Raw genomic sequence first — 14,704 nt, forward strand, 5'->3', positions numbered from 1 at the left:
GCTCATAAGGATAGCGGAGTCAGGGGGTATGGGGAGAGGGCAGGAACGGGGTACTGATTGAGAATGATCTGCCAAAGGGCCGAATGGCCTACTCCTGCACCTATTGTCGATTGTGTTGTCCCGTATGGTATAGCAAGAACTTGAATTTTGACAGATAGAAGCCAACAATAAGAATTTAGTTTAGAGATGTTTAGAGATACAGCTCAGAAACAGGCCCACCGAGCCCAGGCCGACCAGCAATCCCTGCACGCTAACGTCACCCTACACACACTGGGGAACAATTTATAATTTTACCAAGCCAATTGATCGCCAAACCTGTACGTCTTTGGATTGTGGGAGGAAACCGGAACACCTGGAGAAAACCCACTCCAGGTCACTCCAGGGAGAACGTACACGACAGCACCCATCGTCAGGATCGAACCCATTTAAGAGGCTTTTGGGTAGGCATACGGTTAACAAGGGAAAGGACGGAAGTGGATAATGCGCAGGTGGATAAAAGATGGTCTTGGCATCATGTTTGGCACAGACATTGTGGGCTGAGAGCCCATTCTTGTGCTGTGCTGCTCTACGTTCTGCTACACTGTAAAACAGCATAACTTGTGGAGAGGCAGGCATTAAGACATTGGTAAGAATAGGAAGGCAGAGTATTATCTGAATGGTGTCAAGTTAGGAACGGGGACGTACAACGAGATCTGGGTGTCCTAGTGCATCAGTCACTGAAAGGAAGCATGCAGGTACAGCAGGCAGTGAAGAAAGCCAATGGAATGTTGGACTTCATAACAAGAGGAGTTGAGTATAGGAGTAAAGAGGTCCTTCTGCAGTTGTATAGAGCCATAGTGAGACCACACCTGGAGTACTGTGTGCAGTTTTGGTCTCCAAATTTGAGGAAGGATATTCTTGCTATTGAGGGCGTGCAGCGTAGGTTTACTAGGTTAATTCCCGGAATGGCGGGACTATCATATGTTGAAAGACTGGAGCGACTAGGCTTGTATACACTGGAATTTAGAAGGATGAGAGGAGATCTTATCGAAACCTATAAGATTATTAAGGGGTTGGACACGTTAGAGGCAGGAAACATGTTCCCAAACGTTGGAGGAGTCCAGAACAAGGGGCCACAGTTTAAGAATAAGGGGTAGGCCATTTAGAACTGAGATGAGGAAGAACTTTTTCAGTCAGAGAGTTGTGAATCTGTGGAATTCTCTGCCTCAGAAGGCAATGGAGGCCAATTCTCTGAATGCATTCAAGAGAGAGCTGGATAGAGCTCTTAAGGAATCAGAGAGTATGGGGAGAAGGCAGGAATGGGGTACTGATTGAGAATGATCAGCCATGATCACATTGAATGGGGGTGTTGGCTCGAAGGGCCGAATGGCCTCCTCCTGCACCTATTGTCTATTGTCTATTGCAGAAATTGACTGCAGATGTAGTCTATAGATCTTCTCAATGTAACAGCGCATTGTTGTGTATTGCCCCGAGCAATAGCAACGACGGATTAAGTCATTAAACAGCAATTTATTAGCCACCTTCGAACACGGTAGATCACCCTAACTTACGTAAAATGGCTGCTGCCTTTAAAACCGTGCCCCGCGTCACCATCCTCCAATCTACCACGCACGCGCGCACCCGTGATGTTCCTGGCAGGCGGAGATGCCAGCACGCACACGCACAAGATGCCAGCGTGTATACACACAAGATGCCAGCATGCACATGTGTGTAAGGTGCCAGCATGCACATGTGTGTAAGGTGCCAGCATGCATGCATGTAAGATACTGGTATACACACACGTCAGATACAGACAAACACACACGTAAGATACAGGCAAACACACACGTCAGATACAGACAAACACACACGTAAGATACAGGCAAACACACACGTCAGATACAGACAAACACACACGTAAGATACAGGCAAACACACACGTCAGATACAGACAAACACACACGTAAGATACAGGCAAACATGAATGTAAAGTGACCTTATGACCTTATTTATGACCATATTTATGGGGAGAAGGCAGGAGAATGGGGTTTAGGAGGGAGAGATCGACCAGCCATGATTGAATGGCGGAGTAGACTTGATACTACTCATTCTGGCCTAATGCTACTAATTTCCCTTGTGACCTTATGACCTACGACACCGACACACATGCAGGGAAGATGCCGGATTGCGTGCGTGTCAGATGCCAGCGCGAATACAAGGAGGTTAACTGTTCTGGACGGTTCACACGTGTACTAATAAGTGATAGGATCAGATATTGGCCATTCGGCCTATCAAGTCCACTCCGCCATTCAATCATGGCTGATCTATCTCTCTCCCTCCGAACCCCATTCTCCTGCCTTCTCCCCGTAACCCCTGACCTGTACTAATCAAGAATCTATCTCTCTCTACCTTAAAAATATCCATTGAATTGCCCTCCACAGCCTTCTGTGGCAAAGAATTCCACCGATTCACTACCCACTGACAAAATAAATTGCTCCCCGTCTCCTTCCTAAAGGAACGTTCTTTAATTCTGATGCTCTGGTCCTACACTCTTCTGGTCCTACACTCTTCCATTGCTAGAAACATCCCCTAGACTCTCCCACTGGTGGAAACCTCCAATAATGGCGTATAACTCGTTTTCACCTAGCCCACAGCTAACGATGTACTGCTTCTTTGATCATCGTTTTTTTTTTAGATTTAGAGATACAGCGCGGTAACAGGCCCTTCGGCCCACCGAGTCCGCGCCGCCCAGCGATCCCCGCACATTAACACTATCCTACACACACTAGGGACAATTTTTACATTTGCCCAGTCAATTAACCTACAAACCTGCACGTCTTTGGAGTGTGGGAGGAAACCGAAGATCTCGGAGAAAACCCACGCAGGTCACGGGGAGAACGTACAAACTCCGTACAGACGGCGCCCGTAGTCAGGATCGAACCTGAGTCTCCGGCGCTGCATTCGCCGTAAGGCAGCAACTCTACCGCTGCGCCACCGTGCCGCCCACATTCTTTGTTCTATATCTCCACATCACCGTCTATAGTTCAATCTCTCGTTTCCATCTCCCCTGATTCTCAGTCTGAAGAAGGTTCTCGACCCGAAATGTCTCCCATTCCTTCTCTTCGGAGACGCTGCCTGTCCCGCTGAGTGATTCCAGCCTTTTGGGTCTATCTTCAGTGTAATCCAGGCGTAGGTGCTGGTGTGAATGTTTCATGACCCGTGAACGCTGAACGGGTTTGTTATCTGCACAACTGCAAAATGTGCGTTTCATCCATCGCAGTTTGGAACTGGTTTTTTTTTCACCTCTGCGCTTCCTCTACCCTTCTTCCCAAGTCCGCCATTCTCAGGGCCTGACCCCATGAAAACGTACAACATCATTCTTCGTGGGATCGACATGATCGAATTTCCAAAGAAAATCACAAAAAATGCTGCTAACCTCATCAAGAAACTCTGCAGGTAGGTGCCTGCGAGAATCGGTCACAGTTGGGGATGCGTAATATCCAACCAGTCAAATAGTCAATCTTCAATCTGTTTTAAGAAATTGGAGGGCTCTCTCTCCTAAAACACTCCCTCTTGTCATAGAGTGATACGGTGTGGAAACAGGTCTCTTCGGCCCAACTTGCTCACACCGGCTAACATGCAGGTGCAGCAGGCAGTGAAGAAAGCGAATGGTATGTTGGCATTCATAGCGAGGGGATTTGAGTACAGGAGCAGGGAGGTTCTGCTGCAGTTGTACAGGGCATTGGTGAGACCACACCTGGAGTATTGCGTACAGCTTTGGCCTCCTAATCTGAGGAAAGACATTCTTGCCATAGAGGGAGTACAGAGAAGGTTCACCAGATTGATTCCTGGGATGGCAGGACTTTCATACGAAGAAAGACTGGATAGACTCGGCTTGTACTCGCTGGAATTTAGAAGATTGAGGGGGGATCTTATAGAAACTTACAAAATTCTTAAGGGGTTGGACAGGCTAGATGCAGGAAGATTGTTCCCGATGTTGGGGAAGTCCAGAACAAGGGATCACAGTTTAAGGATAAGGGGGAAGTCTTTTAGGACCAAGATGAGAAAGTTTTTTTCACACAGAGAGTGGTGAATCTGTGGAATTCTCTGCCACAGAAGGTAGTTGAGGCCAGTTCATTGGCTATATTTAAGAGGGAGTTAGATGTGGCCCTTGTGGCTAAAGGGATCAGGGGTTATGGAGAGAAGGCAGGTACGGGATACTGAGTTGGATGATCAGCCATGATCATATTGAATGGCGGTGCAGGCTCGAAGGGCCGAATGGCCTACTCCTGCACCTATTTTCTATGTTTCTATGTTTCTATGTCCCATCCCAGCTACACCAGTCCAACCTGCCCGCCTTTGGCCCATATCCCTCCACACCTGTCCTGTCAGTTGTAGTGGAGTAAGTGTAAGTGGAGTAAGTGACAAAGCCTAGAGGTGAAAAAGGAGACAAAAAAGTGTCAGATAAGGAGAGAAGTGGAGTGAAAGGTAAAAGCCAGAGGGAGGGATATTGGGGAAAGAGAGAGAAAAAAAGAGGGCCATGTTAGCGGAAGAAATGGGTGGACATTAGAAACACAGAAAAGAGAGAGAGGGAGGAGAGAACTGTTAGGACTGGACAGGATAGGACACTTACACCTGTTAGAACTGTTTCTAAAACATTGGGATAGTCCCAGCCTCAACTACCTGGCAGCTTGCTCCACACACCCACTGTCCTTTGTGTGAAAAAGTTACCCCTCAAATTCCTATGAAATCTTTTCCCCTTCACCTTAAACCAATGACTTTCCCTTGCACTTTATTAATTTCAAAAGCATGGTCAAATGACAATCCGAATATTCAGCAGCGATTCAGTCATTGAAAAAAAAAGTCGTGTTTGCTTTTCCTAACAGGGACAATCCATCGGAAAGACTTGGGAATTTGAAAAATGGAGTTAAAGACATTCAAAAACACAAGTGAGTCTTTGCTTTATGCATTTTCTTTGCACAACGTTGTATAAACAACTTTATCAGCTCTTCAAAACTATTGCTGAGGCCAGAGTATTTTGTTTTCCACACATGGGAGCCATCACCAGACCTGGTTCACATGAAGAGTGCATTTTAGTTTAGTTTAGTTTGGAGATACAGCGCGGAAACAGTCTCTTTGGCCCACCGAGTCCAACGTGTGAAGGGTTTTTGAGGTTGCTGGGCCTGTACTTGCTGGGGCCTTAGAAGGATGAGTGGGAACCTCATTACCGAATAGTGAAAGGCTTGGACAGAGTGAATGTGAAGAGGAGGTTTCCACTAGACAAGGGCCAGATGCCATAGCCTCACAATAAAAGGACGTACCTTTAAAAAGGAGATAAGGAGGGAACTTCTTTAGTCAGAGGGAATTCATTGCCACCATGACGGTGGAGGCCAAGTCATTGGGTATTTTGAAAGTTGAGATTTGCAGATTCTTGATTAGTACGGGTGTAAAAGGTTATGGCAAGAAGGCGGGAGAATGGGGGTTGGGAGTGAAAGATAGATCGGCCATCTTTGAATGTCGGATTAGACTCCGATGGGCCGAATGGCCTAATTCAGTTCCCGTGACCTATGGACATGAAACATTGTCGGCTTATTAATTATGATATGCATTAAGTGCCAACACTCTGCTATGTCTCATTCAAGCATTCAAGAGAGAGCTAGAGCTAGATAGAGCTCTTAAGGATAGCGGAGTCAGGGGGTATGGGGAGAAGGCAGGAACGGGGTACTGATTGAGAATGATCAGCCATGATCACATTGAATGGCGGTGCTGGCTCAAAGGGCCGAATGGCCTCCTCCTGCACCTATTGTCTATTGTCTCCACCTTCACCCTGCCCACCTTGGAAGCTCATAATTCTGTTTCTTTGTGTAAAATTGAAAATATTATTATTAATAATGTACAACTAAGGATTTATTTTTTTCAGATGGTTTGAAGGTTTTAACTGGGATGGATTAAGAAAAGGCACTTTAACACCTCCAATTGTACCTAATGTAAGTGTTGGACCAATACGTCCATATGCTGTTGTATTCTTTACTTTCGTACTGTGGAGATACAGCGCGGAAACAGGCCCCTCGGCCCACCAAGTCCGTGCCGTCCAGCGATCCCCGCACACTAGCAATACCCTGCACATTAGGAACGATTTATAATTTTACCAAAGCCGATTTAGAGCGGCTACTGCCTCATAGTGCCAGAGAACCAGGTTCGATCCTGACTACGGGTGTTGGCTGTACAGAGGTTGTATGTTCTCCCTGTGACCGTGTGGGTTTTCTCCGGGTGCTCCAGGTTCCTCCCACAATTCCAAAGAAGTGTAGGTTTATACGTTAATTGGCTTCTGCAAATTGTAAATTGTCCAGTATGGTGGCGCAGCGTTGCTGCCTTACAGCGAATGCAGCGCCGGAGACTCAGGTTCGATCCTGACTACGGGCGCCGTCTGTACGGAGTTTGTACGTTCTCCCCGTGACCTGCGCGGGTTTTCTCCGAGATCTTCGGTTTCCTCCCACACTCCAAAGACGTGCAGGTATGTAGGTTAATTGGCTTGGTAAATGTAAAATAAAAATTGTCCGTAGTGGGTGTAGGATAGTGTTAATGTGCGGGGATCGCTGGGCGGCGCGGACCCGGTGGGCCGAAGGGCCTGTTTCTGCGCTGTATCGCAGGGACCGAACCCGGGTCCCTGGCGCTGTAAGGCAGCAGCTTTACCGCTGCACCGCCGAGCTGCCGTGATCACAGTGAATGGCGGTGCTGGCTCGAAGGGCCGAATGGCCTACTCCTGCACCTATTGTCTATTGTCTAACTCTGCATCGGCTTTGACGACCATTGAGATCCCAGAGTTGGAGACAGCAGCTGGTTGCAAGAAAGTTTCTAAGGAGGAGCACAGCGGGTCAAGCAGCATCTGTGGAATGAATGGTCAGGTGACGTTCCGGGTTGGGACCCTACCTCAGACTGGCCGTAGTAAGGGGGGGAAAGAGGTAGGAGCAGGACTAAGCCTGCTGAATGATAGGTGGATGCAGGTGAGGGTTCTGTTACTGGCGGATAAGTGGAGTAAGTGACAAAGCCTAGAGGTGAAAAGGGAGACAGAAAAGTGTCAGATAAGGAGAGAAGCGGAGTGAAAGGTAAAGCCAGAGGGAGGGATATTGGGGAAAAAGAGAGGGAAAAAAAGGGGGCCATGTTAGCGGAAGAAATGGGTGGACGTTGGAAACACAGGAGAGAGAGAGAGGGGGAAGAGAGAGGTGTTACGTAAAATTGGAGCATTTAATGTTCATACCGTTGGGTTGTGAGCTACCAAGGTGGAATATCAGGTGCTGTTCCTCCATTTTGTGCATGGCTTCGCTCTGGCAATGGAGGAGGCCCAGGACAGAAAGGTCGGCATGGGAACAGGGAGGGCCGTTAAAATGTTTCGCAACCAGGAGGTTCCGTAGGCCTTGGCAGGATAGACAATAGACAATAGGTGCAGGAGGAGGCCATTTGGCCCTTCGAGCCAGCACCACCATTCAATGTGATCATGACTGATCATTCTCAATCAGTACCCCGTTCCTGCCTTCTCCCCATACCCCCTGACTCCGCTATCCTTAAGAGCTCTATCTAGCTCTCTCTTGAATGCAGGATGAAGTGAGGTCACTGCCTTTAAATCACTCGATCATCTCAGTTTTGATTTAAGTGATCAATGGAAACGATTTCTCTCCACATTTTCATTGACGTAGAAACATAGAAAAATAGATGCAGGAGTGGGCCATTCGGCCCTTCGAGCCAGCACCGCCATTCAATATGATCACGGTTGATCATCCACATTCGGTACCCCGTTCCTGCTTTCTCCCCATATCCCTTGATTCCGTTAAGAACTAAGAGCTAAATCTAACTCTCTCTTGAAAACATCCAGTGAATTGGTCTCCACTGCCTTCTGTGGCAGAGAATCCCACAGATTCACAATTCTCTGGGTGAAAAGGTTTTTTTCTAATCTCAGTCCTAAATAGCCTTTCATTATTCTCAGACTGTGCCTCCCCTGGTTCTGGACTCCTCCACATGCATTTACACCAATGTAAATAGAAATTGCATTTATATAAATCCAATGTCATTTATTTTTATAATAGAACTGAGATGAGGAAAAACTTTTTCAGTCAGAGAGTTGTGAATCTGTGGAATTCTCTGCCTCAGAAGGCAGTGGAGGCCAATTCTCTGAATGCATTCAAGAGAGAGCTGGATAGAGCTCTTAAGGATAGCGGAATCAGGGGGTATGGGGAGAAGGCAGGAACGGGGTACTGATTGAGAATGATCAGCCACGATCAGCCGCGGCACGGTAGCGCAGCGGTAGAGTTGCTGCTTTACAGCGAATGCAGCTCCGGAGACTCAGGTTCGATCCTGACTACGGGTGCTGCACTGTAAGGAGTTTGTACGTTCTCCCCGTGACCTGCGTGGGTTTTCTCCGAGATCTTCGGTTTCCTCCCACACTCCAAAGACGTACAGGTATGTAGGTTAATTGGCTGGGTAAATGTAAAAAAAAATTGTCCCTCGTGGGTGTAGGATAGTGTTAATGTACGGGGATCGCTGGGCGGCACGGACTTGGTGGGCCGAAAAGGCCTGTTTCCGGCTGTATATATATGATATGATATGATATGATCACATTGAATGGCGGTGCTGGCTCGAAGGGCCGAATGGCCTCCTCCTGCACCTATTGTCTATTGTCTATAATGGGTGACAGATGGTCGGTGCAGACCTGGTCGGACGAAGGGCCAGTCTCTTGCTGTGTGGCTAAACTAAACTGAATACTGAATACTAAACTAACCCTTCATATTGTCTATAATTAATTTTTATGATTAATTACAGTCCTATACTGGTAATAATTTTTAATCTGCAAATCATGCTTAGGGGGAAGGGAGTTAAAATCGGAGTCCGATCCAATTCTAACATTCTTCGCTGACTAATATTACAGCGGCCTGGTAATTTAAAACACCTCTATCCTTTGAATTTGATGGTTGCGGTTTCAATGCTACACCTCTAGTAGGCAGCAGAGGGCAGAGGAGGTTTACCAAGGGTCCCGACCTGGAACGTCACCTGTCTGTGTTCACCAGAGATAAGAAAATAACCGCAGATGCTGGTACAAATCGATTTATTCACAAAATGCTGGAGTAACTCAGCAGGTCAGGCAGCATCTCGGGAGAGAAGGAATGGGTGACGTTTCGGGTCGAGACCCTTCTCCAGACTGATGTCAGGAGGGTGGGACAAAGGAAGGATATAGGTGGAGACAGGAAGATAGAGGGAGAACTGGGAAGGGGGAGGGGAAGGGAGGGACAGAGGAGCTATCTAAAGTTGGAGAAGTCGACGTTCATACCACCGGGCTTTCCAGTTGAGACAAAGGTTCACCTGCACCTCCTCCAACCTCATCTATTCTATCTGCTGCTCTAGATGCCAACTTATTTACATCGGCGAAACCAAGCGCAGGCTCGCCGATCGCTTCGCTGAACACCTGCGCTCGGTCCGCATTAACAAAACTGATCTCCCGGTGGCCGAGCACTTTAACTCCCCCTCCCATTCCCAGTCTGACCTTTCTGTCATGGGCCTCCTCCAGTGCCATAGTGAGGCCCACCGGAAATTGGAGGAACAGCACCTCATATTTCGCCTGGGCAGTTTGCAGCCCGGTGGTATGAACGTCGACTTCTCCAACTTTAGGTAGTTCCTCTGTCCCTCTCTTCCCCTCCCCCTTCCCAGATATCCCTCTAGCTTCCTGTCTCCACCTATATCCTTCCTTTTTCCCGCCCCCCTGACATCAGTCTGAAGAAGGGTCTCGACCCGAAACGTCACCCATTCCTTCTCTCCCGAGATGCTGCCTGACCTGCTGAGTTACTCCAGCATTTTGTGAATTCACCAGAGATGCTGCCTGACCCGCCTAGTTACTTCAACACTTTGTGTCCTATTGTGTAAACCGACCGGCATCTTCAGTTCCATTTTACCGGAATGTTGCCTGGATTAGACCGTCCCGTTATCTCCACAGATTAGGGAGTTCATGCAGCAGTTTTTTCTGCTACATCGTGGGTGGCACTGTGGCGCAGCGATAGAGTCGCTGCCTTACAGCGCCAGAGATCCGGGTTCGAATCTGACTATGGCCACCATCTGTACGGAGTTTGTACGTTCTACCTGTGACTGTTTTTTTTCTGGGTGCTCCGGTTTCTCCCCACTTCCCAAAAAACGTACAGGTGTGTAGTTTAATCAGTAGGTTAATTGGCATCTGTAAATTGTGTAGGATGGAACTAATCATTGACTTCTCCAACTTTAGATAGTTCCTCTGTCCCTCTCTTCCCCTCCTCCTTCCCAGTTCTCCCTCTATTTTCCTGTCTCCACCTACATCCTTCCTTTGTCCCGCCCCCCTGACATCAGTCTGAAGAAGGGTCTCGACCCGAAACGTCACCCATTCCTTCTCTCCCGAGATGCTGCCTGACCTGCTGAGTTACTCCAGCATTTTGTGAAATGAATACCTTCGATTTGTACCAGCATCCGCAGTTATTTTCTTACACTACATAATCATAATCATACTTCATTAACCAAGTATGTTTTGCAACATACGAGGAATTTGATTTGCCACACAGTCATACCAATAAAGAGCAACAAAACACCACGAAGTACATTTTAACATGATCATCCGCCACAGTGACTCCTCCGCATTCCTCACCGTGACGGAAGGCGAAAGAAAGTTCAAACTCTTCCCTTCTTTGTTCTTCCGCGGTCGGGTTGCCTGGGGCCTTCCGTTAACGGGACGATCTTGACTCACGTAGCCTGCGGTCGGGCCCTCCTTGTCGGGGCGATCAAGGTCCCCCATCGTGGGGGAATCTCAGCTCCCCCACATTCAACTAGTGTGAATGGTTGATCGCTGATTAGCGTGGAATCGGTGGGCCAAAGGACCTGTTTCCACGCGGTGTCTCCAAATTAAACTAAATTAAACTAAATATAACCATGGAAGGACATATCAAGTCAAAGAGTCGTCCAGCGTGGAAACAGGTCCCCTTGGCCCAACTTGCCCACGCCGACCAACGTTGACCAGCCTGCATTTGGTCCGTATCCTTCCCAACCTGTTCTATCCATCTACCTGTCTAAATGTTTCTTAAACATTACGATGGTCCCTGCTTTAAATGCTTAAATGCGCCAGTCCTGTGAACTATCTCATCATCACCAACTAAAATGGCAGGTTGACACCACATGCGGCACGGTGGCACAGCGGTAGAGTTGCTGCCTTACAGCGAATGCTGCGCCGGAGACTCAGGTTCGATCCCGACTACGGGCGCCGTCTATACGGAGTTTGTACGTTCTCCCCGTGACCTGCGTGGGTTTTCTCCGAGATCTTCAGTTTCCTCCCACACTCCAAAGACGTACAGGTATGTAGGTTAATTGGCTGGGCAAATGTTAAAAAAAATTGCCCCTAGTGTGTGTAGGATAGTGTTAATGTGCGGGGATCGCTGGCCGGCGCGGACCCGGTGGGCCGAAGGGCCTGTTTCCGCGCTGTATCTCCAAAAAAACAAAAACAATGCTGCAGTAACTCAGCGGGTCAGGCAGCATCTCTGGAGAAAAGGAATAGGTGACGTTAGACAGGTACATGGATGGGACAGGTTTAGAGGGATATGGGCCAAATGCAGGCTGGTGAGACTAGTGCGGATGGGGCATGTTGGTCGGCATGGGCAGGTTGGGCCAAGGGGGCCTGTTTCCACGCTGTGTGACTCTTTGACGCCATGTGTCCTTCCATGACAGCGGTAGAGTTGCTGCCTTACAGCGAATGCAGCGACGGAGGCTCAGGTTCGATCCCGACTACGGGCGCCGCCTGTACGGAGTTGTACGTTCTCCCCGTGACCTGCGTGGGTTTTCTCCGAGATCTTCGGTTCCCTCCCGCACTCCAAAGACGTGCAGGTTCTTTTGTAGGTTAATTGACTTGGTATAAAATGTAAAAATTGTCCCTAGTGGGTGTAGGATAGTGTTGATCCACGATAGCGGGGATCGCTGGTCGGCGCGGACCCGGTGGGCCGAAGGGCCTGTTTCCGCGCTGTATCTCTAAACTAATGTAAAAATGCAGGCCTTTTTACCTTCCTCGCGAATTTACAGGGGTTATAGTAACAGCAGTCTACATCCCACCGAATGCTAACGCTAGCACAGCTTTAGGCTACCTGCTCGGTGCAATAAACTCACAACAGAGCACATATCCAGAAGCAGCCCACATCATAGCCGGGGACTTCAACCATGCAGACCTAAAGTCAGTTCTCCCGAAACTTGAACAACACATAAGATGTGCTACCAGGGGGAAAAACACACTAGACAAGGTTTACTCAAATATTAAGAAGGGGTTCAGGTCAGCACCACTACCACACCTGGGGCAGTCAGATCACCTGTCCATATTCCTAACCCCAGCATACACCCCACTCAGGAGGAAAGCTCCAGTCACCATAAAGACTGTTAAGACATGGCCTGAAGGAGCTTCCTCGCAGCTGCAGGATTGCTTCGAAAGGACCAACTGGGATATTTTTGAGGATCAGGACTTGGAGGAGTACACATCAACTGTACTTTGCTACATCCAAAACTGTGTTGACAATGTCACCGTCGACAAACGCATCCGGTTGTACCCAAATCAAAAACCCTGGATGACAAAGGATGTCAGGTCTCTCCTCAAGGACCGTAACACCGCCTTCAGGTCTAGTGATAGAGCTCTATACAGTGCTGCTAGAACCAACCTGAAGAGAGGCATCAAGGATGCCAAAGCGTCCTACAAGAGGAAGATTGAAGACCACTTCTCCAACAATGACCCACGGCGGGTATGGCAAGGCATCCAGCACATCACCAACTACAAGACCAGCAACCGCACGACTGCCGACGGCGACGCCTCGCTGGCTGAGGAACTTAACTGTTTCTTTGCTCGTTTCGAGGTGAAAGCTACAGTGGCAGACATTACACCCTCTCCAGCACCTGACAGCAACACCTTCACTGTGCAGGAGTATGATGTTAAGCGCGTGCTCAGAGCAGTGAATCCCAGGAAAGCTGCAGGCCCCGATGGTGTGACGGGCAGAGTGCTGAGGGAATGTGCAGACCAATTATCTGAGGTCTTCACAAAAATCTTCAACCTGTCCCTTTTAAAATCCACCATCCCTCCCTGCCTGAAGTCCGCCATAATCATCCCACTGCCGAAAAAGTCTGTCATCAGCAGTCTTAACGACTACCGTCCGGTAGCACTCACACCGGTCATCACAAAGTGCTTCGAGAGACTGGTCCTGCAGCACATCAAAGCCAGCCTCCCACCCACCTTCGACCCACACCAGTTTGCCTACAGAGCAAATAGGTCTACAGGGGATGCCATCGACACTGCTCTTCACACTGCACTGACCCACCTTGAACACCAGGGGAGCTATGTGAGGATGCTCTTCCTCGACTTCAGCTCTGCCTTTAACACGGTCATCCCGAGCAGACTGGTCACCAAACTTTCCGACCTTGGATTTTCCCAAACCATCTGCAAATGGATCAAGGACTTTCTGACCAACCGCCCCCAGACAGTCAAAATAGGCCCTCACCTCTCCTCCACCATTACACTGAGCACCGGCTCACCACAGGGCTGTGTGTTGAGCCCCATCCTTTACTCCCTCTACACTCACGACTGCGCCCCCACCCATCCCACCAACACCATCATCAAGTTCGCGGATGACACGACTGTGGTTGGACTCATCTCAGAAGGAGATGAGACAGCCTATAGGGATGAAATCCAAAGGCTGGCAGCATGGTGTTCAGTGAACAATCTGGTCCTGAACTCCTCCAAAACAAAGGAACTTATAATTGACTTTAGGAAAACCAGTGGAGATTACGACCCACTCTACATCAATGGGGTCTGTGTGGAAAGGGTACCAGCTTTCAGGTTCCTGGGTACGCACATCGCAGAGGATCTCACCTGGTCTACCAACACCATCACCACAGTAAAGAAGGCACAGCAGAGACTCCACTTCCTGAGGATCCTCAGGAAAACCAACCTGCAGGAGAAGCTCATGTTGTCCTTCTATCGCTGCTCCATCGAGAGTGTGCTGGCATACTGTATAACCACATGGTATGCCAGCTGCTCAGAAAAGGACAGGAAGGCCCTTCAGAGGGTCATCACGACGGCCCAGAAAATCATCGGCTGCTCACTGCCCTCCCTGGAGCACCTGTTCAGCCTACGCTGCCTCAGTAGAGCAGGCAAAATAATAAAAGATCCATCCCACCCCGGCCACCGTCTGTTTGTTCATCTGCCCTCTGGTCGACGTTTCAGGTCGATAAAATCCCGAACAAACAGACTTAAGAACAGTTTTTACCCCAGGGCCATACGAGAACTGAACACTACCTTTGCACTAGGCAACACTAAAAAATCTTTGTACTTAACATAATTGTATTTAATTGTATTTATGTATTTATTTGTTTTTGCATTTATTGCATATATGTTTGTACGCACCGTCAGGATTGGCTATTTTTTAATTTCGTTGTACTCGTTGCAATGACAATAAATGAATATTATTATTATTATTATTATTTAGTTTAATTTAGTGGAAACCTGCATCCTTCCGACTCCAAACGGCAGGTGGTTTTATTTTATTTTCTTCTTCCTCCACAGGTGACATCTCCAACGGACACGAGCAACTTCGACAATTTCCCGGAAGACAACGACGACCCGCCTCCCGACGATAACTCCGGATGGGATGTGGATTTCTGAGTCTGTTTTCTTCAAAACTTGCTTTTTGCCTTGCCC

The 14,704-nt window shown here is 48.4% G+C and overlaps 1 protein-coding gene across 1 annotated transcript in view; it reads left to right on the forward strand.

The window, feature by feature from the left end:
- Positions 1–14,704, forward strand: part of prkg1b (protein kinase cGMP-dependent 1b) — a 422,934-nt gene extending 408,230 nt beyond the window's left edge. Inside the window, exons 16-19 of the mRNA XM_078412759.1 lie at positions 3,313–3,435; positions 4,866–4,928; positions 5,900–5,966; positions 14,570–14,704. Of these exons, the coding sequence (XP_078268885.1) occupies positions 3,313–3,435; positions 4,866–4,928; positions 5,900–5,966; positions 14,570–14,668 (352 nt within the window). The 3' untranslated portion in view covers positions 14,669–14,704. The remainder of the gene's footprint in view (positions 1–3,312; positions 3,436–4,865; positions 4,929–5,899; positions 5,967–14,569) is intronic.

Source organism: Rhinoraja longicauda, chromosome 16 (assembly GCF_053455715.1).
Source record: "Rhinoraja longicauda isolate Sanriku21f chromosome 16, sRhiLon1.1, whole genome shotgun sequence".
NCBI lineage: Eukaryota > Metazoa > Chordata > Chondrichthyes > Rajiformes > Arhynchobatidae > Rhinoraja > Rhinoraja longicauda.